The following is a 25,047-nucleotide window of genomic DNA, read 5'->3' on the forward strand; positions in this document are numbered from 1 at the left end:
CTTTTCATTTGGCAAATCTCTCCAAATCTAATCACTACTTTTGCTGTTCAAAACCTTACTAGTTATACTTGAAATAGCAGGCTTTTGTAATTAGAGTAACATGTCCCAGTGCTGTATGCAGCAGCCAGATTCAAATATTTTACCTCTTATTCTAAGCTTTTGTGCTCATTGTGCTCTAAGAGGATCAAAAGAGGTAAGAAGCTGGGAAATACATTGAACGGGAAACAATGCATGAACGATTCATTACTTCCCATCCAGTTGCTGTGACCGAGCATAGAAAGCAGCTTCTTTCAAATTATTAAAGCAGCTGTATCTTTTTCTACACTCACCCAGATACTTTGTAAGTTGCTTTCAGCTGTTTCCACATGCATATACATGAACAGACACTTTTAATTCCCATGCAGTTCCTTCATCAAGGAGCAGTTTATGAAGCAATTCACTCTGTTTTAGTAAATAAATAAATAAATGCAGGCATGCCAGCCTGGAAAAGTCTGGTAGAATTTTAATAATTTGAAGAGAGAGAGGGATGCAACAATTTCAAAAGAATTTCACAGTTATAACGTGTGTGTTAGAAAGAAGCAACATTTTCCTTCCTGTATGATGCATTTACTTGCTGCTTTTCACTTCTAGTTCAAATACAGGAAGTCCTCAGATGACAACTGTTCTGTTTAACAACTGTTCAAGGTTATGACAACACTGAAAAAATAATTTTACAACTGGTCCTCACACTTACAACTGTCACAGCATCCCACTTTCTTCAACTGAGCAAAATCTATTGACATGTCTCACTTAATGACATGGGTGATTTATTAAATGAATATTCATTTAATATAGAAAAACTGTCATCATAAGCCTGACATGGTTAACAATAGAGTTGCCTGTCCCAGTTGTGGTTGTTAAGTGAGGATTGCCTGTAACTTCTTGATATATTCTTAGCTGTAAGAAGTGCAAATATATAAATAAATAAGTGCCCACATTACCCCACAATGACATTATTTTAAAAGAATTAACCTGGATTCCTAGGCACCTTGTTTTGAAGGCTGCCAAGCTTCTATGTTGATAAAGATAAACAATGTTTTGTAAAATAAAATTAGGAAAGTGATCCTTAAACCAGCAAATAATACAGTAAAAGAGACATAAGGTAGTTCAGATATTGTTAACTACAAGTAAAAAATGTGAACTAAATAAAAAATAGACCATTGATGAACATGTCAACACGCCGGAAAAGACGCCTGGAGAGCGGTTGGAGGGCCAGTCTCACTGAATCTGATCGAACACTGGTAAGGTCGCATATTAAGGCCTACCTAGTGGCGATAGAGACGGCAAAGTCTAACTACTTTTCCGCCTCTATTGCGTCATCAGGGAATCGTCCGGCCGCCCTGTTTAGGGTGACCCGCGCCCTGCTCCATCCGGGAGTGCGGGAGGATCCCTTAGAAGGCAGGGCGGAGGATTTCGGACAATACCTGTATGACAAAATCGCCCAGATCCGGGGGGATTTGGACTCTGACTGGGTAGATCAGGGCAGGGTGACGAGGAATAGTCTTGAGAATGTTATCTGGGAGGAGTTTGAGGCTGTGACTCCTGATGATGTGGACAGGATTTTGGGGAGACTTAGTGCGGCCACATGTTTACTGGACCCGTGTCCCTCCTGGTTGGTACTGGCTTCCCGGGAGGTTACACGAGGCTGGCTCCAGGGTGTTATCAACGCTTCGTTGCGTGAGGGTTACTTCCCCACCGCCTTGAAAGAGGCGGTGGTGAGGCCTCTCCTCAAGAAGCCGTCCCTGGATCCGGCAATATTGGCCAACTATCGTCCTGTCTCCAACCTTCGCTTTATGGCGAAGGTTGTTGAGAGTGTGGTCGCACGACAGTTTCCGCAATTCCTGGAGGAAACATCTTATCTAGATCCGTTCCAGTCGGGTTTCAGGTCTGGGCACAGCACAGAAACGGCATTGGTTGCGTTGGTTGATGATCTCTGGAGGGCTCGGGACAGGGGTTGTTCCTCTGTTCTGGTCCTGTTAGACCTCTCAGCGGCTTTTGATACCATCGACCATGGTATCATGCTGCACCGGCTGGAAGAGTTGGGGGTGGGAGGCACCGTGTTGCGGTGGTTCTCCTCCTTTCTCTCCGACCGATCGCAGTTTGTGTTGGCAGGGGGGCAGAGGTCGACCTCAAGGCCTCTCATTTGTGGAGTGCTGCAGGGATCGGTCCTCTCGCCCCTTCTGTTCAACATTTATGTGAAGCCGCTGGGTGAGATCATCCGTGGCTTTGGGGTGAGATACCACCAGTACGCTGATGACACCCAGCTGTACATCTCCACCCCAGGCCACCCCAACGATGCCCTTGAAGTGATGTCCCAGTGCCTGGAGGCTGTACGGGTCTGGATGGGGAGGAACAGGCTCAAGCTCAACCCTTCCAAGACTGAGTGGCTGTGGCTCCCGGCATCCCGATATAGTCAGTTGACTCCATCACTGACTATTGGGGGCGAGTCATTGGCCCCCACAGAGAGGGCTCGCAATCTGGAAGTCCTCCTGGATATGCAGCTGTCCTTGGAGGAACATCTGACGGCTGTAACCAGGGGGACCTTTTGTCAGGTTCGCCTGATTCGCCAGTTGCGGCCCTTTCTTGATCGGGATTCCCTGTGCACAGTCACTCACGCCCTCGTCACCTCTCGCCTTGACTATTGCAACGCTCTCTACATGGGGCTCCCCTTGAGGAGCACCCGGAGGCTCCAGCTGGTCCAGAACGCAGCAGCGCGGGTAGTGACGGGAGCAGCATGGCGCTCCCATGTAACACCGCTCCTGCGCGAGCTGCACTGGCTCCCAGTTGTCTTCCGGGTGCGCTTCAAGGTGTTGGTTATCACCTTTAAAGCGCTCCATGGCATAGGGCCTAGCTATCTTCGAGACCGCCTGCTGCTACCAACGACCTCCCATCGACCCGTGCGCTCCCACAGAGAGGGCCTCCTCGGGGTGCCATCAGCCAGACAATGTAGGCTGGTGACCCCCAGGGGGAGAGCCTTCTCTGTGGGGGCACCTACCCTCTGGAATCAGCTCCCCCCAGAGATAAGGAGAATCCAAGACCTCAGTGCCTTCCGTCGCGCCCTTAAAACCCATTTATTTAAACAAGCCGGGCTGGCTTAAGATGAAATTTTTAACTGTTTTTAAATGTTTTAAACGTTTTTAATTGGTAAATGAGTTTTAATTGGGCCAAATTTATATATCTTTTAATTGTTTTTAATATTTGTTCTGCATGTTTTTAATCTGGCTGTACACCGCCCTGAGTCCTCAGGGAGAAGGGCGGTATAGAAATCCAATATAAAATAAAATAAAAAATAAAATAAAGGTATAGATTTTTTTCCAGAGAGAGGTGAGAAACAAGAAAAGCAAATGCAATTATAATAACCCTGTTTAAGAGTTAATCATGGAGAAATTCACATTACCTAGTACAGACTAATGAAGTACAACATAACATAGTGTTGAGGAAGCAATTGTAGGTTGCATTTATATAAGAGAGAAAAAAATAAAGACTTAACATTTTCCCCACTCTAAATATAAGAGAAAATTGTGGTGTCCCAGTTCTTATTTTTGTTCTATACCAAGTACCAGAACTGACAGCAAAACTATCAAACTTGAAGGGAAATTATAAGTGAGATGAATTAAATCATTTGCTGGTGGGGTTCTCCTTCCAGGTTTAAGTATTTCTGAAGTTTTAGAAGAAAATGAAACTAATCATAGTGTTATTAAGAAGCCTCCTCAAGGCTTTCCTTGTAGAACTATGTTGGCCACCTACAGTATTACTATCCAGATTTTTGTATTCATTTCTACCTATTCATTACTTTCACAGTAGCATAAAATTAATGGAGAAATTTCTACTTGCTAAAGTGTAATACCACTGGTTGTACTAGTGTTTATAGAAACCAAACAAAGTACTCTCCTTGGACCTTGGGCAACCATAAGTTTATCTTTACAACCACTTCTTTGCAAAACTCTAGTGTGAGAAAAATTAAACTATTCTGAAACAAGGGTTAATAAACAGACTAATACAGTTTTTAAAGCCAAATTAAGAGTTTTTATCTTTATAAACGCAACTCTCCCATGGAATAGTATATGAGATACTAATCTTTCTATACTGTATGTGGGTGAGAGAGAAGGAATGAGAGTGTTATCATTCCAGTTAGTTTTCAACACTCTCTTCAATTGTCCCCTATTTTTATTGATGCATTGATTTGTCCACGGAAGTCCATTTCAGTTGATAGAGCGCAAGGATGCTCCAACAAGAATTTTGTTCTTGCTGCTGACAAATTCTAGGTTTTAACTTTCCACATATTTATCCATGTGCTTGTTCCAGCTGAACACTGAACAGGCTAGCAGAAATTCGTCTTTTCTCTTTGCTGTGTGATCTTTCTTTCATCTTTCTTTAAGGGTTCTTTAGAGAATTAAGCCTTTTTCTCAACAGTTCCCTAATTATGAGTTGAGATTGTTGCAGTATAGAAATGAAAGGAAATGCTTCTTCTTTATAGTTATCTGTTGTAACATCAAACCCTTTACTTGAGTCTGTTGCTGTTTGCTTTCAATTCCTGCTACTTTCCAGGGATTCCTTCCATTTGAGGACTATCTCCTTTTCTATCTTGGAATCTGTTCTTGTGTCTCAGTGACAATAATAAACATGTTGCTTATTTATAATTAAAGATTGACTATAAGAGAGTATTTTTCTCTTTTACAATTGATATAGGCTTTCACTATAGGTATCTTTTGGGCAGGATTGGGTTTCAGGTTTTATGACCATGGTTTAGAGAACAGATTTTCTGATAATAAATGTTAGATCGGTGCAAAGGCAGCAGGCGAGAGTCGTTAGTGAATTCAGCACCTTTTTATTTCCAGCAAAATGTGACTGCGTTCTGCCGGCTGGGCTGCCAGAGCTCGCCTTTTTAAGGAGCTCCAGGCAGACCAGCCGGCCAATGACAGCAGGTTAAATCTCCCATGGTCTGGACAGCCAATCAGCGGTGAGCATGAAACCTTATGCAGATTCTAGCCAATCCGTGGCGAGCATGAAAACTTATGTAGATTCTAGCCAATCCGTACATAACAATAAAGTCTTATACTTAGGCAAGAAAAAACAACAGTACACATACAGATTGAGAGAAGCCAGGCTTAATAGCAGTAACTGTAAAAGGGATCTTGGAGCCCTGGTGGACAACCAGTTAAATATGAGCCAACAGTGTGCGACAGCCGTCAGTGTAATCCAAAATTGCATCAATTGGGATTCAATCAAGATTACGTGAAGTACTAATGCCACTCTTTAATGCCTTAGTAAGACCACACCTAGTGTAGTATTGGATGAATACTGCATCCAATTTTGGTCACCACACTATAAAAAAAGATGTTGAGACTCTAGAAAGAGTGAAGAGAAGAGCATCAAAGATGACTAGGGGACTGGAGGCTAAAACATATGAAGAACGGTTACAGGAACTGAGCAGGGCTAGTCTAGTGAAGAAAAAGACCAGGGGAGACATGATAGCAGTGTTCTAATATTTGAAGGGCTGTCACAGAGAGGAGGGGGTCAACCTAATTTCCAAAGCACCTGAAGGCCACACAAGGAATAATGGATGGAGAGATTCAACCTAGAAATAAGGAGCATTTTTCTGATAGTGAGAACAATCAACCAACAGAACAGCTTGCCTTCAGAAGTTGTGGGTGCTTCATCCCTAGAGGTTTTCAAGAAGAGACTGGACTGCCATCTGTCAGAAATGGTGTAAGGTCTCCTGCTTGGGCAGGGGGGTTTGACTAGATGACCTACAAGGTCCCTTCCAACTCTGTTATTCTGTTCTAATGTTTTGCCAGGAAATGTGGTTGATCCTAATTGATCCTTTGTCCATGCCAGCTTCAGATTGGTCATTTTTTGAGTGTTGATTCATGATTGGTTCTTTGTGCTGGGTTCTGGTTGACTCCTGGTCCAGGAAAGTTTCTGATTTGCCCATTTTGAAGAGCTGATTCCTGGTTTGTCGTGCTTTTGGACAGGAATTTGATGTGGCACAGAGTCACATGCTTAGTTACTTGTATTGCAGAAACTTGCCTGAAGATCAAAGTCATGAATACTACTTTTCAGTGGTGGGATTCTGGGGGCTCTAGGGGGTTCAGCCGAACCCTTTGTTAAATTGCTGGCTCGCCCCGCCCCTTGCCCCGCCCCTCCGCACTATTATTTATTTCCAGTAAATGGGGCGGGCGAGCCAGCAATTTAACAAACGGTTTGGTGTTTTTTTGTAATTTATTGGCCCCCGAACCGTTTGTTAAATTGCTGGCTCGCCCGCCCCTCGCCTCCCACCCGTGCGGCGCCAGCCTACCCTAGCCAGGGGTAGGCAATTGTGGCTCTTTTACAACCTGTGGACTTCAACTTCCAGAATTCCTGAGACAGCTTGGCTGTGTCAGGAATTCTGGGAGTTGAAGGCCACAGGTTGTAAAAGAGCCACAATTGCCCACCCCTTCCCTAGCCTGAGTTCCGCTGCCTGGGATCCATGTGGGCTGCCACGTGGTTCCCCACCGGCTCCGGACACAAGAGAGCAGGATGGAGAAAGCAGCTTCCACGCCTTCACTCACCCTCACTCTCTGCTCTGTTGGATCGCCGGCCGTTCGCTTACCCCGCCCACTCCCAATCTATTGCTGCCTCCGGAGTCCCAGCTGATGGCTAGAGGAAAAAAAAACTTCGAATTCTTGCCGCGGGGCTTCAAAGGGCCGCCCTAGAGCCAGTGGTGCAGCCGAACCCTTTGTTAAATTGCTGGCTTGCCCTGCCCCTCCGCACCACTATTTATTGCCAATAAATAGTGGTGGGCGAGGGGCGGGGGAGCCAGCAATTTAACAAAGAGTTCGGTGGTTTTTTTGTAATTTTATTGGCCCACGGAGCTTCAGCATAGGCTAATTGGCCTCCCGGCTCTCAGCTGATTTGTCTCCCTTGCAAAGAGTGCTGATTTTTTTTCCCCTAGCTATGCTGAGAAACGAAACTGAAACTGCTTTGCTGTTGCTGCAAGGTTGGAAAATTAGGCAGGCAGAATTCTTTTCTTTTTCCCCACCAAAAAAGGTAGGTGCAAACAATGGGAAATTTAGGGAAAGATTTTAAAACACAAAAGAAAAAAAGCTCTATTTAACTAGGGAATTGTAATAATTGAGATACTATTAATTGTATATTGTGTTGAAAGCAGAAATGGTTAAGTTGTGGTTTGGAGGAATATATGGGGGAAATTATTTGGTTTATTATTATTGGTAAATATAATTAATTGATTTGTAAGAAATTGGATTGCATGGAAATAATTGGAATATTCATGTTCATATTGATTAATATACAAAAAAGGTAGTTATATAACTAATTGATTTATATTAAAATGTTGAATTTATATTAAACAACTAATATTACATAATTAACCAATGTGAGGATGGATATAAAAATAGATGACAATGGGAAGGGGTATAATATAGAATAGAAGGGAAAAATTGAATGTGATTAAGATTAGAGATGAGGATGAAGGGTAATATTGGTTTTTTACAAAAATAGATGAGGAATAAATATGGCAAAAAGGAAATATAGAAATTGTAAATTTAATTGAAATGACTAAACACTGTTTAAATTTGTGAACCGGCCAAATACTCTGTTCAAAGAAAATACATTGTATGTTTGTATGTGTATTTCTAATTATTGTTATTTATTCATATTTGTTCTCTTTTATTCTTTAAAGTTTAACAATTCATTCTTTATCTTAATATCTTTATATTTGTTTGGGGTTGGCTTTCTTCCCTTTCATCTTTTTTATTGTACAGCAATCTTTCTCCTCAAACCTACCACCTCTCTCTTTTCTTTCCTTCTTACTTTCTCTTCCTCTCCCTCTTCTTCTCCTCCCTACTTCCTTTCTCCTTCTCCTCCTCCCTTCCTCCCTCTCTTACCCTCCCTCCTACTCTAATTTCCCTTCCCTTCCTTCATCCCTCTCTATTGCTGTATCCTTTTATGCATATGGACTACTCAGAGGGCTGAAAAAGTTATTTCTGACTGGTCCTCGCACTTTTGACCAGTCCTCGAACTTACGACTGTCCTCACATTTTACGTTTTTGCCCTATCTTGTCACCATGGTGAAGAGAAGCAGTTGTGAAATGAGTGACATGGTTGTTAAGAATGCTACAATGGGCATAAATGATGACCAGTCATAAGTGCGAAGACCGGTCAAAAGTGCGAGGACCTGTCAGAAATCACTTTTTTCAGCCCTCTGGGTAGTCCTTTTGTGTATATGGACTACTCAGAGGGCTGAAAAAGTTGTTTTTGATTGGTCCTCACACTTTTGACCAGTCCTCGAACTTATGACTGTCCTCACATTTTACATTTTTGCCCTATCTTGTCACCATGGTGAAGAGAAGCAGTTGTGAAATGAGTGACATGGTTGTTAAGAAAGCTGCATGGGCATAAATGTGAGGATGGTCATAAGTGTGAGGACTGGTGAAAAGTGCAAGGCCCAGTCAGAAATAACTTTTTTCAGCCCTCTGAAAAAAGTCTATGCACATAGCCACGCCCACCTGGTCACATGACGAGCTACCCACACCTACACAGTCACGTGACCAGCTAGCCACGCCCACCCAGTCACATGATTGCCAAGCCACACACCCCAACTAAGCCACGCCCACAGAACCTGTTGTTAAAAAAATTGAATCCCACCACTGCTACTTTTACTATAAGTAGCAGAATCTTGCAAGTTTAAATTCCCTTCTTCCCTCTTACTTTTACATTCAAGAGAAATGGGGAGGGTCAAATCTGAGATGCTCAAATTACATTTCCTGCTCTGGACTCGGACTTCTCTTGTTTGACCATTCTCTTGGTTACAACTCTTCTCCCTAAGTCTCACAGCTGATTACAGTTAGTTTCTGGAGAAGGGGGCTTTTGTGGCTTTATAACACATGGACTACCAACATTTGGGTAGGCACTTGTTCTGTCCCCGTACCACGCACACACCCAAACAGCCAGCTGAGGGTTAAATAAACTCTTCAAACACTCAAGTGGCTGCCTGCCAAGAACTTTTACTCCGATAACACAGACAAAAATACACACAGTTTGAATAGTCCAGTTTGTAATTAAATCCACAGCAAATAGGTGTTGTGTCCAAAGGTGCAAAGTGCCTCGCCAGAGATTAGCTTCTCCCTGCGCCTCTGGCGAGGGTCCAGCCAGCACTTATTTTCCTCGTCGCTGTCCACCTGTGGCTGCGGGGACGTGCTTGGCTCTGAGCCTATCGTTTGGCCTTCGGTGTCCTCCGGAGGCATTGCCAGAGAGGAGGGTCCTGGAGAGGGAGGCCTTGCCAATTCCTCCCCCTCACTCTCAGCGTCTGCATCTGTCGATAGCCCAGGCTCAGGCAACGGAGCCACAACAGCACTGTCCACCCCTATGATTGACAAAGCTAGACTTTCCTATAGATCAGAAAAGACTATATGTGACCCAGTGTAGAGCATATCAGTGTTTACAATATATGTGTGGTGAAATATAGTCTAGAGTCACCGCAGGGAAGGGCTCATTCCCAGAGAGCAGAGCTTGGAATCCTTGGTAGGCAGGAAGAGGGCAAAGGCGGGAAACTGCCACCCCCTTCCCAGCAATTCACAGAGTATATCTAATAGTTATACAGATAGTTGCTTTAGTCTGGCAAGATTTCTGTCTATAGGTAAACAATAATAAAGAACCACCCAGAAGTACACTCCATATGTTGTTCTTGTTTCTTTGGGGCTAACAGCATGTTATAAAATTATTCTGTTGAAGATACATTAAGAATTCATATATAATGCATATGCAGACATATAATCCAAACAACTACTTTAGATGCCAATGATTTTTTTCCCAGAGGCTTTGTGCTCTCCTAACTTTACTCCGCCTGACTTCTACAGATTTCACTAACATCAAGATAGGAACAGATTAGTGCCTATTCCAAAACTCATAACCTGCCTTCCCTTTCCTAGGTCTTCTGCCTTATGAGAAAGATTTAATTTTGTGTACGTCTTGTTTTCAAAAGGTAATGTGGCCATTTTCACAAATGTAATTGATTGCCAGTTTTTCACCATTTCATTATCTACCCAATAGAGTGCTGGAGTCACTAAAGGCTTCCTGTACTCACACTATGGGTGCCTTACAATGATATATAGGTTGCAATTGTAAATATGTGTTCACTTATGTTTACACTTTCATTTTTAAATACACTAAAGCTTGCAAGGTCTGAAGAAGACTTCTGATTTCAGGCAGCTTTTAATAAAATACCCCTTCATAAACAGTATGCAAGCATTTCTGTAAATTGATTATCTGACCCTAATTCCTCCTCATGACAGCTCGTTTGCTTCAGCATCTTTTGTGATATAGGCATTTCCCCTGTCCTCTACCAAATTCCTTTTTGTTCTTGTTTTTCCATCCACATCCTGCTCCACGGTTCTTAATTTTTTTCCTGGTACAAAAGGGATGGTTTAACATTTGTTGTTCTTTTACCCATTTTTATAGGTGTTTGTTTCCAGGAATATTTTTGTGAGCTACAGAATCTAATAATGGTGAATAAATCCTGACTTTTTAATTGGCAGCTTTCCTGTGCTTTAATCCTTCTTTTGCTTTTTCATTCTTTGCTCTCTATACACCGGGCTCATCTTGCTGCTCTGATCTTTTCTGCTGCTTTAATTACATAGCAAGGCAGCTGAACATTTCAGTTTCTTATTATTAACAGCGCCTTGTTTAAAGTTTTCAATCATAAAGCAAATGATGATTCATCTGAATTTGACTATCTTTGAAATTATACCTGGGTGTCTTCCTACCTCTTCTATTCCCAACAGATTACACAATAGCACTGATTAGTAGCAGCATTTGTAATACCTCTTAAAGATTTATCATAATGGAATACTGTCAGTAATAGTATTTAATTCACTTATGTCTACACAATTCATCTCTACTGGCTTCTGTTCATTTCTTCACTGTATATTCTCTCTCTGATCTCCAAGTAACAAGATATGATACCCCCAAGTTACGAGTTAGGACAAAATGTCGAAAATGTTAATAAATGCTTTGGGTTTTTGACTTTTTACTCCACTAATTGCTATTTACATTTGTGTGTCACATTGCTATACGTCTCACAAATGAACTTAATGTAGGTGATTCATTAAATTGGGAGGAAAATGTGATAAAAGTGGCATTGATAATATTGGCTAGTTCAGAGGAAAACTAGAAAAATATATTTTAGGAGATATCGGTCTTTTAAAAGGGGCATCATTAGATTTACCTTTAATTCTCAAATGTAATTTATGTTTGTGCAGTGATGAATGTCTATATACTGTAGGCATTTCAGCCTTGTCCCTGAAAAAACTTGGAAAGGGACTAGAAGTTTATTGTTGATAATTACAGTGAATTTGTGTTTACTTCGCCTGCTTAACATCTGCTACTACAGAGAGCCCTTATTTAGCAACCGCCTTGTTTAGCAAACATTTGCAATTAAGACAGTGATAAAAAAATGTAACTTTGAGACCAATCCTCACATTTGTGACCTTTGTAGGTCTGTAAAGCAAAGAAAAGCAGAAAGATTATTGCAAGCACAGTTGTGGTTTCACTTGGCAACTGCTTTATTTAACAACCATGTTGCCAGTACCAATTGTGATCAGTAAACGAGGAATACAAGTATATTCTGATGGTGTGGTTTTAAAACTAAAATTATTATCATTTCCATTTGGCTTGCCATTAAATTGATGTAATCAAAACTTCAGTTGAGTAGGCGTCCTGTCTTGTGTCAGCAGTATGTACTGACCTTAGTTGTTGTTGTTGTGTCTCCCAGGATTGGTGCAAAGCATCAGGAACTCCGTCAGAAGCAGATCAGGGGACTTGCTGAGTATTCCACAGTTCCTATGGGAGCCCCGCCTGATCTTGATGATGATGAGACAGACCCAAATTATGCACGAGTGAATCACTTCCGAGAAGTATATCCAGTTATCAACTCCTACCAGCTTTCTTCTCCACCTGTTTCTGAAGCTTATGGTGGGTGCAATAACCCTACAGCACCTCTGGACAGGGACCACTTAGAAGGATTATATGCAAGGATAAACAAGCCATCCCACCAGCATGCTCCTGTTGAGAGGTAATACTCATGCCATGGGGGAAAAACAGTTAATGCATGTTTGAATATTTTTAAACACAACCACCATATTATATGAAATTGACATGGTAACTATATTATATTTCAAAGAATTTGATTTGAATATTCTTGTCAATGCTTTCAATGATGTACTCCTGCAGTTTTACAACTGCAAGTGATATTACGTGAGCACAATGAAGACCTTGGAACAGTTTGGAAATAAATCAGTGGATGTGTTTGTGAAGAGTCAAAGAAGCATTCTATACATCTTTTTTATGAGCAGAATGCTTCACATACATAGCAAGCTTTCCACGCGCCTTGGAATCTGTCTTCTGTATCTCCTCGGCATCCTTACAAATGAAGAAAAGGTGTTGTTATCCTTGAAATATATACCTTTTACTAGCATTTTCTGTGAGAGGGATTTCTTACCTTGCCCTTTTACCTGTGCAAAGTTGCAGGATTTTATTCCTGTCTCAGCCAGGTACAGTGTTCACAATCAATCTTCTTTTTTCCCCTAGTGTCTTCTTCTAATAACCTGTTGTTTTGATGATTTGTTAATAGTCAATGTCACTTTGGTCTCCACCTCCCAAACACATGCATACCACAACAGAGAGGAAACAGTTCAAATGCAGGTTTAGCAATATGGCACCATGCCCCCAAGTGCTTCAGAAGGCTTTCTGATGCAAATTTGGTCCCATGCTGCAATGATCACAGTTTTTGTAGTTTTTCAGCACAGGCTTAATGCTGTATAGCCATTGAAGTTCCATGTCAGCATATTCATATTCTCTCATTCTGAAATCATTTGCTTTGTTTTTTTTTTAATGAAGGGGGGGGTCCCCTTGTTTACAATGTATAATTTTACTCAAAGGGGCTGAATGATCTTAAATGATCAAGAATTTATATTTGCTTAAAAGAAAACAAAATAAATTTGCATCATTAGTACATTCATTACTCAAAGTCATTATGAAATTGAAATTATTATCAAAAGGCTCTTCTTTCACAAACAGACTTAATTGACCTGCCTCAAATTAAATTTCAGTACAAATTAAGTAGTTTTCTTTCTGTGCTCTGAAGTCCTGTACCCTAACAGACTTTTGTGTTCAGGGTTTTTGGGAAAGGGGAATGACATCATTTTATACCTAATTGCTAGAAAAAACTGGTTGCTTATACACTGTTTTACTATGTAAGCTTACAGTTTGCATTTTCATATTCTATGATATGTGCTTTCAATTAAGTCAGAGGAAGATCAGAGAATGATGGCATATTTATGCAGATTGCAAAACATAGCTTCATAAAACAGATTACTTTTCAGGGTCTTTTGAATAATAAGCAGGGAGAAAGGAGCCATTTTTAATCCTTAATGTCAAATTTCTAGGGTGATAGCGTTATTATTATATGACTGAAAGAAAGCATGCATCCCTAGTCACAGTCAGGGAACCATAACAATGAGATTCTGAAATCTGGCACTGGAGATTACAAAAACTGTCTTTGATGTGGCTTCCTATGTTTAAACAAGACACTTTTGAGGAACTCTCCAAAAATGCAAACAAGACAGATAGCTGGAGGTAACTGAAGAGTGAGGAAGAAGTCACTACTGAGATGTGTGGAACTGTGGTTTGTTTTTTTTGGGGGGGGGGATTGTTTATCTTAGTTTTTGAAAGCAAAAAACTATATTGAATTGAGATTTGTTTTCGGAGAGGCAACTTCAACATTTCTTTATAGCCAACTTTATTTCAATCATTGTAACATTTTAAATGTTTTAGCTCTCTTGTAGACATTATGAACAATATTGCTCATATTGTAGATATAAGCTTTAGTGAATTAGGCCATATACCATATTACTTGTATAATTAATTATGAAAGCTGACAAAGATGACTGATTGTGGCTTAAATTCATGGTCCTCCCTCATCGGAGAAATAATAAAAGTATATTCATCTTACGATGCTTTTGATAAAGTATTTTAAGCCATGGACTTACCTTTACTATAAACTTGGTATTTGGAGTTTTATTACTGTTTGTTAAGTTTTGCCAAGTGTTTAAACTACAAATGTTTTGAAAATGCCATGGATTCTTATTGAGATTTTATTGAGTTTTTATTCTGATTGGGGATTCCTGCTGTTTTTCTATTTTGTGAGCTGCCCAGAATTGTGGTTACACTATGACCAACTATGTAAGCCTTTTTAATTTACAACTATGTTTGTGTATGCATATATATGTTTGTATATACATATGTGTGTGGACACACAAACTTGCCTTCACAATAAGCAAGACCAGGCAGGTGTCTGCATCCTTTGGCTTGAGGTTCTTTCATGGTACTTCAATTGTGTTATAAAGTTCCTTTTTCAGACATGATAAAATGTTATTACTTTTTTGTAAAATGACTGATTGGAGAGGATTGGCCATTCATGAACTGCTTGCTACATTAAGTGTGCAGAAGTGAAACAGCACCCCTTTTAAAGGTAGTCCTTGAATTATGACTGTAATTGAACGCTGGAATTACAGTTGGAAGTCATTGCAGTCATAAGTCAGGGCACCCACATGACCTACCGGTAAGTAATTTTCTGGTCTGTATCATGGTAAACACAGTGATTGCAAAGCAAACCCATTCATTTGAGTGGGTGTCTTTTGTCAAAAACAAGCAAAAAATATTTTGAATTGTGGTGATTTGATTGCAAAACACTGTGACCAGTCATGAAGCTGACCCATCTGTCATGTGATCATTTGACCAGGGAGGATTGGCACAACCATTTATGCCAGTTGCTCATGGGCTATAAAATGCCAGTTTTGTAAATGTTGTAATTTTGAACAATCATAACATGAATGGTCAATACACAAGAACTATCTCTAGAGAAATTGAGGCTTCTCAAGCTAAAAGAAAAAAAATGGGATGTGAGCAGCAGCTGTGTCTGAGCCTCAAAACACAAAGCATTTGAGTACAGCATTTTTTCTCTTGTTCCCTATTCTCTGTGCTCTGTGTGTGCAAACCCCTCACCCCCTTTAGCATCCATTTATTCCATTCATATATCTTCTTTAAGGATGACCAACTATTTCAAAATCATTCTGTTTCACACACACTGGTCTAAATGTGGTGTCTCTATTATCATAACATCGGGGTGGGGATGACTGGTTACAGTATCATAGGTTAATGTCTTTCTAGCATAATTTTTATTGTGTGGATTCAGACCACATTTTACCATAGCCCCAGTTTTTTAAACGAACAAACAAACAAACACACACACACACACACACACACACACAATGGTTTGCTAGATTAGAATCTTGATCTAAGAAAACGGCTTGTAGTAACCTTCTGGTCCTTAAAAAATTATATATATTTTTCACAAACTAAAATCTTCAGCAAATAATTACTTTAAAATTGAAGAAACCACCAAGAAAGGAAGAGTAAAGAGTCAAAAGAGAACCCTAAACCAGTGTTTCTCAAACTCAGCAATTTTATGCTTGGTGGAGAATTCTGGAAGTTGAAACCCACACATCTCTCTGGGGTTGAGAAATGCTGGCTTTCCTAGTGCAATTACTCCCGTCACACCTGATCAGGTGCAAGTAGGGAAAGCCCCTTAAATTCTGACTTGAGTTCAGATATAATGGTTTTAGATACATGTACAGGAAATTTGATCTCAAACTCATGGTTTAAGTCTAGAATTGAGATGCAAATTTCAGTTTAGAAATTATTGCTTTTGTTTTCTGTTTAAGACCTTCCCCCTTTTTACCACCCTGTAATCCCTTAATTCAGAATAGAGTTGGGGTGACTGGATGCCCTTCCTGAAGCCATGTGGAATTCGCAGCAAATATTTTTTTCTTTGTGTCCTAGGAGAGAAATATCTGACAGTACCTAGGATTGAACTCTCAACCTTCTGAGTGGAAGGTTGAGAGTGGAAGACCAGAGTGTTCACCACTAGGCCACCACACTGCTCATGGTGTTTAAGACCCTCATTTGGAAGTAAAATAGCTATTATCGTGATACACACAATACACTCTCTGCGCATGCCCCAAGATGGCGCTGTCCGTGTGAGATACGCCCGATGATGGGACGGTTTCTGGTCATTTGGGGGTCTCGGAAGCTGACTTGACCATCTGCGGCTCCAGCCCCGGTTGTGGGAGTCTCTGCCCAGCCTGTTGAGGGCTTTTTCGCCCTCCGGAACGTCATGGCTGGGTCGGAGCCGACGCGAGAGGCGCCGCGGGAGGACGGCCTGGATGCGGCAGCCTTCTTCAGCGCCGGAGGCCACGGAGGTCGGAGCGGCGGCAGCTGTGGGCGTGGCGGCGGCGGCATGGAGTGGGCCCTCTCCTCCCAGGGCCTGGATATCTTTCCAGTGGTCCTGGAATATGCTGAGGGGCCGGGTTCCGGACGGCGTCGACGATGGCAGCTGAGGCGGCAATGGCAGCTATGGCTCGATGGCGAGACGATAGCAGCGGCAGCGGCCTGGTGCTTAGCAGCAAAGTAGGGGGGAAGATATGGCCGGCTTGTTTCTGGCCTTTCCATCTATACCAGGAATAGACCATCTGACTTGGGGACTGGAGTCTGGAGGCGGGAGATACGATTAGGGGGATTTATGAAGTTCTGGGGGTTGGAGAGGCTGGAGTGCGGCCAAAAACTGGTCATCTGGTCACCTCGGTTGGTCTCCCCCCCCCGTGTCTGTGGCCTGGTTTCCGGCTTCCCGCCTCCAGATTGTGTCCAGCTGCATGTTACCCCTCCCTTTTGAACACCTTCTCTCCCTCGGGTTTAATATCATCGTGCCTCTATGGTCCGGCTTCCTTTCTCATCTGAGCCCCCAGCTGGAGGGAGTCTGGGCAATTGTCATGCGGGAGCTGAGGGAGCTGTTGCCTTTCACCAACGGAGGAATAGACCATCTGACTTTCCTGAGCCATTTCCATCTGGGCTAGCCACCATGAGAGTGTGGCTTGGATCCTTACCTCCGATTTTGGCGAAATGACATGGGACTTCTCCCACTGCCGTGAGAGGGCAGTGGAGTCCAGCTTACCGGCACTGAGATCTATCTTGCTCCAGTACCTTTAGACTATGTATCAAACTCCTGACCAGACTTTTTACCTCTCATCTATGTATGGCCTATACCTTGGCAGACCTGCTTGCGCTGCGAGATGCCCCCCTCTCGCGGCGATGGCCTTCCACGTTATCAAAGGCCTACCTTAAGGACGGGCTTTGGAGCCCCGAGAGGTGGCATGTTTCAAAGCGGGGATTAAGGGTTTTTTTAATTAGGGTGAGATGCACTGCACTGGCTCCCAGTGGTCTTCTGGGTGCGCTTCAAGGTGTTGGTTATCACCTTTAAAGCGCTCCATGGCATAGGACCTAGATATCTTCGAGACCGCCTGCTGCTACCGTCGGCCTCCCATCGACCTGTGCGCTCCCACAGAGAGGGCCTCCTCGGGGTGCCATCAGCCAAACAATGTAGGCTGGTGACCCCCAGGGGGAGGGCCTTCTCTGTGGGGGCACCTACCCTCTGGAACCAACTGCCCCCAGAGATAAGGAGAATCCAAGACCTCAGTGCCTTCCGCCGTACCCTTAAAACCTTCTTTTTTCAGCAAGCCGGGCTGGCTTAACTTTTTTTTCTTAATTTTTTAAATGGTTTAAATGGGTTTGTTATTGTTCTTAAATTATGGGGCCAAATTTATATATATTCTTTTAATACTATTTTAATGTTTGTAATTTATGTTTTTATTTGGCTGTACACCGCCCTGAGTCCTCAGGGAGAAGGGCGGTATATAAATTGGAAAATAAATAAATAAATAAATTAATTAAAAAAAATTCACTGAAAATTTTGAAAAGTTGTTGCTGGTAAGGACCAACCCACCACCTATTGAAAAATAGTTTTAAGACAATTCACTAATATTTATTTTAAAATGTTCATTTCTCTGTTTATATTTCAATTTTAGACAAAATTCCATGATGCCCTTTAAACAAAAATAGATTTTATTTCCTCCATCAGGCAGCTCTGTAATAGGAATTTTAACTTTTTATGTCCGTGCACATTATTTTTTTTTAATCTGCCATTTAATTTTAAATGCTAATATGAGTGTGAGTAATTAAAAAGCCAAAATTGACTATGAGGTTAGTAAGCTGCAAGAATGGGGAAAGGGAGATCATTATGCCTCTGTTCATGGATAGCTATTTGCAAAACAACTGATAATGTGCAAAATGAAGATTTTATAAGTGGCATTTTAAATCAATGGTTAATGGCTTGAAGATTAATTAAATAGAGTTATACCAAAGAGAACCTACTACAATCTTGTTTATAGGCCAGTCACTCGCAAAGTGAAAGTGCAGGAAAGCTATGCTACTTCCATTTTGCAGACAAACAATTTAGAGTGTTTTATTCCTTGAACCTTTTGATTACCTTTCCAAAATGCATAGGTTTCTTAATTAGTATGTGCGAGGTCAGAAAATGCAGAATATGTTAAGATAAGTAACTGACATAAAACAAATTATAGGGCTTTGAATTTATTCTCTGACCGGTATTGCATTTCCTAATCATGAGTGTTCTGGGGACGATGCAAAGAATGAAAACATTGCCATTTGTGAGAGCTACAAAAATGCAATATCCCTGAAATGAAAGTGCTAGCTTGGGGAAAATATTTGGATTTCAAGGCAGCTGCATATTTTATGTCATTTTATTTATTGTACAATAATATGGCTGCCTGGAAAAACCATTACAATGAAGTGTTCATTCCTAGACTATACTCAGACATATACTTCACCACAGATGTTGTGAGTATATTGAGTTGTGGAAGAGTAACTATAGCACCAAAAGAGAAATAATGCATATTTGTGGCAGAATTCTTTCCATTGTACAGTGTGTATATTTCTAGTTGTTATGTACATATTTTGGCATTCTGCTTTTTCAGACCAAACCAGGGAGCATAAATTTCTTGGTTTTTCACTGAAGAAATCATTTCTCTGTACTGTCATGTTTATTATTAGAAAAATTGACAATTAGAATTTCAAGGCTTTGTTATAGGAAGGATGAATGAACGATCTGCCATTGCAAATGTAGTTTTTCTTTCTTTGATTCTGTACTTATCTACAGCACAGCCAAACAATGGGTTTGCTCAAATTGCCTTTGAGTAAGTCTATGATGCGGTAAATAAATGATAACCATGAACGCTAGAAGGCTGATACTCCTATTCCCCAAAGGGAATGTCTTTGTCAATGTGAATTATAAACCGACCCTCTTTCCCATTTATCAGAGAAGCATAATATAAAGCAATTTTCAAACTTGAATGATTAATATGATTAAACAAAGATGTCAGGCCTAGATCTTCCATCTATATCCAAATAAATACTTTAGTTGACCAGGTGATCTCATAAACATGAGGTCAGCATGGAGCAACCAAACGAGTCCCCTGGCATTTACTACATGCTACATTCTGTGAAAGATTTGTTAAGACAGTAATGGAAAATCTTAATGCATGAAGTGGAAGATGAGAAGGACACGTACAATGAGGACTAAGATGACACTGAGTTGGAAATGTGTGTAATATGCTTCCAGAATCGCACATTTTTAAGGTGAGGGAAACTTTCATGGGCTTCTTTGTCTAATACTAAGGCAATTTTCTCGCTGTACACTATGCCTCAGTTTTAAAAGAGAAAAAGTAAATGTTATTCGTAGCTATAATAATTGTTAATACTTTATACGTTTATTATTGCTGTCAGAGGTGGGAATCTATGATTGGGGACAACATTAGATTCAGAGATCCTAGTTAAACTGAGTGCAATTGAATTGGTTAAAAAAGTGATTCAGATCAAAAATGTTCTCTGAACCAGAGGTCCCCCAACCCCTGGTATGTGGATCAGCACCGGTCTGCAGCATGCTAGCACCCGGGCCATGGAAACAAGCGAAACCCCATCTGCAGGATGCAGGCAGCATGCAAAACCACACCTCCTCCAGTCCGTGGAGAAACCTCTCTCTACAGAACCGGTCTCTGGTGCCCAAAAGGTTGTGGGGGGGGGGGCACTGCTCTGCATTTTCTGATGATTACAAAGTGGTGGAAAAGGAGAGGATATACAGCTACCGTATTATAACATCAGCTAATGGGGATTTAAAGCTGTAATATGAGAACTTGATACATATAATAATAATAAAGTTTCTTTGAGATTATTTGCACCTACCCAAATTTTGTGTTTAAAATTTTTTGCTACAGCAGCAGTGAGTATGGGAGCTTCATCTGTCTATTAAAAGCTGCACCTTTTTATTGTTACTGCTATTATAAAAAAGAAAAAATAACTCTTTTGGTTTACATACCCTTAGATCTCACAGTTGGGTTATGCTTCCCATTTTCCTCCAGCAAAAAAAATTACCTGCTAGGGCAAATTATGCATTTTTTAGTATTACCAATTTGCTATCTAACTAAAATTATGGAGAGAGGCATTTTTGTGGTAGATTATGTCACCTGAATTGATTGATTTGACTTTATGTGCCATCAAATCATGACTTGATTCTTAGTGATCACCTAGATTTTCTTCATGACAATCTGCCCCTAACTTGCTTTTTCAGGTCTTCCAATGATGCATTAATCTCCCTTGTAACTGAATCTATCTAAGTGCTCATCTGCAGTGTATTTTTTTATTGATTTCTTGGTTGATCCTAAACGTCTGTAGCTTCCACCACTTCAATATCTTTTTTGTCAGTTTTAAGGCTGGTGGTTGTCCTTCTGGCCATTAATTTGATCTTGTTTGCATTTGATTTTAATCCTTTTTTTTTTTCATTGTGTTCCTTGATTTTTATTTCTAAAGCTTGCAGATCCTTTGCATTTTTGGCTATTAGGATAGTGCATAGCAAATACAGGTTATTGGTATGTCTTCCTCCCATTTTAAAACTACAATCATTTTGTTCCAATCCAACTTCTCTTAATATATATTTGATATATAGGTTGAATAAATAAAGGGAAAGTATTACAGCCTTGTCATGCTCGTTTGCCCATCTGAAGCCAGTCTGTTTTGCTATATTCTGTCCATACTGTTCTATGACCTGTATATAAGATTCTTGTGAGAACAATGAGATGTTTTGGAATTCCTGTTTTTCTTAGCACATTCTACAGCTTGATGTGATCAACACATTCAAAGGTCTTTTTATAATCAATGAAGCACATACTGATTTCTTTTGGTATTCTTTGTTTTTCTCAATTATCCAGTGGAATCAGCAATAACGTCCTATGTTCCCTAACTTTTTCTAAAGCCATCTTGAGAATCTGGCATCTCTTTTTACATGTGGGGCTCTAATTTGCATAGGATGACCCTAATTACTTTCTTAGCATGTAAAATTAAGAATATTGTACAATAGTTTATACATTCTGTTAAGTCTCCTTTTTGATATTGGAAAGAAGATTGATTCTTCCAGTCTGTTGCCCACTATGTCATTCTCCAGATTTTCTGGCACACAAAATCCTTATTGATTCTTCTTCTGTGACATGCCCTATTTTTGTGAGTGTTCCACAGGTCCTTGTAGCTTCCAGTTGGGTAAATGACCAGAGTACTGATCTCACTTCATTTTCTAATATTAGAAGTTCTTGTAAATAGGGAATATCTTTTAAGATCTCATGTATGTTGATATCTTTACTTTACAGGATTTCAGGATTACAGGATTTTCCTTCCTTTGTTCTCCTTTGAATCAGTTGCTATGTGTCCTTTGCCAGCAATTCAAGATTGCAACCCCCTTTTGAGTTCAGAGTTCTTTTCAGAGATTTTCCTTGTCCGTCCCCCCTCCCCACCTCCAGTGTTTTCTGTTTCCATCTTTAATGTCTTTACAGTTATTGTTGTAGTACTGTTCCTTGTTGCTTCTTATAGCTCTCTGAAACTCTTGGTTAACTTCCTTTCTGAGATTTTTGTCTTCCTTGGCTTTGACATATTTTTTCTTCTTGGCAATTTCCACAATTTGTTCTGATATCAGTTTGCTTTCTTCTCTTTATTTATTTTTGGCAGTCTCTTTTCACATTCATCCTTAACAACGTCATGCAAGTTCACTGCATAATTCCTCTCCTTTTTTATACATGAGATTCAGTACTTCAAAGCAATTTGTGATGTTCTCCTTGAAAATGGTATATGTTTAAGATCATGTAGTGGAAACTGACTGCATTCTTCTTTTTCTTTACCTGAACTTGGAACTTGTATATGAGCAGTTTGTGATCTGTTCCACAGTCAGCACCTGGCCATGACTTTGATGCCTATAATTGAAGTCCTTTATTTTCTATATTACCAATAATATAGTCAATTTTATTTCTATAAACTTCATCTGGTAGTATCCATGTTACAGAAGTATCATTTTGGTTGTTTGAAGACAGTATTTAGCTATGAAGAAATCATTGGAATGACTGGAATTGATAATTGAATCTCCTGCTTCATTTCAGTTTCTTAAGCCATACTTTCTAGCTACATTTTTCTCTTTAATGTTCCCAACTTTGGCATTCCTGTCCCTGGGGTGGTGCGATGGCTCAGTGATTAAAATGCTGGGCTTATCTGCTGGAAAACCAGCAGCCCAGGTTCAAGACCTGAGCACTGCGCAATGGGGTGAGCTCCCATCCTTGCCCCAGCTCCTGTCAATCTAGCAGTTTGAAAGCATGCAAATGCGAGTAGTTAAATAGGTACCACTTTGTTGGGAAGGTAACAGCACTCCACGATGTCATGCTGGCCACATGAACACAGAAATGTCTTTGGACAGCGCTGGCTCAATTGCCTTGAAACAAAGATGAGTACCACCACCCTGTTATCAGCACCGACTAACAGAATAAAATCCTCCTTTACATTTTACCTTTATTATTTTCCCTAAAACAGCATATCTTGCTTGCTTATTCTGTTGATTTCACATCAAAGATGATCATAAAACTGATCAACTTCCTCAGCAGTTGGAGCATAACTTGAATGGTTGTCATAGTAAAGGCTTGTCAACAAAGTTTAATTAATATTATTTGGCAATTGATTACATTATAGCCAAATACTGTTCTTGTTATACCCTTCTTTATTATAAAGGCAACCTCTTCTTTGTTTTTCATGTCCTCAGTAATAAACAGTATTCTGATGAAAGTGTTCAATCTTAGTCCATCTCAATTTGATGAACCCTCAAATGTCATTTGTAATCATTTCAGTTTATCTATCACTGTGTTGAACTTCATGCTTCTTATGTTCCATGTTCCTACTGTAATTCTGTCTTTGCAGCTTCAGATATAATTTTACTGTACTGTATGACAACATCAGCAACTAGATGCCGGAGAACCTTTAACCTAAAGGTTAAACATCATTAGTACTCCAAAAGATCCTCAGCATTTCCTCAGTAGCATGTTGAGTGCCATCTATTCTGAGGGACTCATAACCTAGCACTATACCGCAATAGTTTTATATTTTCTATCCATTTTCTTGTAAAAATACAAGAGTATTTATCATTGCCTTCTCCCACACTGTTTAATTGATGTCGCTGCCATTGTCACCAAAGTGATCTCTACCCTGCCATTCCATTACAGCCTCCAGCCTCTTCCTATATCAGTGCTGCCCAATATAGGTACCTGTTTACTTTAGCCAGGAAGCTTCAAAACTTGGATGACGCTTCTGGGAAAATATATTCTTGGCATACACTCCCAATATTCTTTGCTCATCCCCAGGAACCCCCACCCCCATCCCTCTATGAGCACAATGAGGGAGTACAGCAAGATTTGGGAAGGGAACGTCCCTAGATCGAATTCCAGTGGTATTCCAGAAAAACACCAAGCCAAGATAAATATATCAGGAATAGAAAATAATGTATGGTAACATTGTGGAAAATCCACATATGGCTCACCATTATGGATTTTAAAAGAGTTTTATTTTTATATATTAGCAGCAGCAATACCTCCAAATGTATTTCTGCTGTATTTCTACAAATAGATGATAGAGGGGAATTATTGTATAGCACAAGATGTCCAAATACAAAATTCTGTTCATCTAGAATTAGGAGGTATTAAAAATGCATGAATATACTTGGCACCTCTAGTGAAATGCAATATTGGATGGGTAGCTGCAGGCAAATCACTTTGAGTCCTTTGAAAACAGGTAGTTAATAAATAAATACATATGTACTTTGTGAAGTTAGAAAAGCAATACATCACTCAGTATGTATAGAGAAGAGATGTATATTTCATGTTCTTGACCATTTTCAGTCACTTCATATTCGATAGATCAGGTGTGGTCAGTTACATGTTCCTGGACAACAAACATGTTCATTATTTGGGAATATCACAAATGTAATTATTTGCAATGAAATTTCATTGCAATTTTTCATAGTTTTACAATTCTGATGACCTTAATTCTCAGTGACAAGATGGCCTTTCCCCCCATTTCCTTCCACTCATGACACTATTCAAATATTTCTATGAGCTTTTTTTGCACTATGTACCCAAAATCATTTTAGGATACTCATAAGCAAGTAGAATTGCATTATCTAGCTGATGATGTTATTCTGTGGTAGTGCTTCATTGTACATATCCTACATTGAATCTTATTGCTATTTTCCTTCTGATTTTCTGCTTCTCATCTTGAATAATTTGTTATAATCTGCAAACTCACCACTGATGCACAAATTGGAATCATTAATCCAATCCATTCGTTTATAAAAAGTAAAGAGCCCTGGAGTCATATTCATTCTTAGAAAAATTTATGCCCCAGTTCTCCTAGATGACTTTTTAAAAAGGATGTCTAAGCTCTCCTCAAAATAATCTGAAAAAAAGAGTGATCCTAATAATCTGTAAATAGTATTAAAGTAAATGTCACTCCCTTTCAAGACACCATGCTGATAAATCTTCACCAAGGCCGTTTCTTCTCTGTATATCTCAATTTTAGTTAATAACGCTTTCTACTGTAGACCAGAAGTAAGCCTAATATGCCTGTAATGCTATAAATTCTCCCGGATCACTTTTTTAAAAATGGTGATGCTCTCTTCCAATTATC

General features: G+C 40.2%; 1 protein-coding gene across 3 annotated transcripts in view; it reads left to right on the forward strand.

Annotated features, from left to right (window-relative positions):
* Positions 1 to 25,047, forward strand: part of PARD3B (par-3 family cell polarity regulator beta) — a 568,533-nt gene that overhangs the window by 416,357 nt on the left and 127,129 nt on the right. For all 3 annotated transcript variants that reach the window (XM_060688120.2, XM_060688124.2, XM_034431407.3), the window contains exon 20: positions 11,810 to 12,109. In XM_060688120.2, coding sequence (XP_060544103.2) covers positions 11,810 to 12,109 — 300 coding nt within the window. The remainder of the gene's footprint in view (positions 1 to 11,809; positions 12,110 to 25,047) is intronic.

Source organism: Pantherophis guttatus, chromosome 1 (assembly GCF_059756535.1).
Source record: "Pantherophis guttatus breed Tessera chromosome 1, ASM5975653v1, whole genome shotgun sequence".
Lineage (NCBI taxonomy): Eukaryota > Metazoa > Chordata > Lepidosauria > Squamata > Colubridae > Pantherophis > Pantherophis guttatus.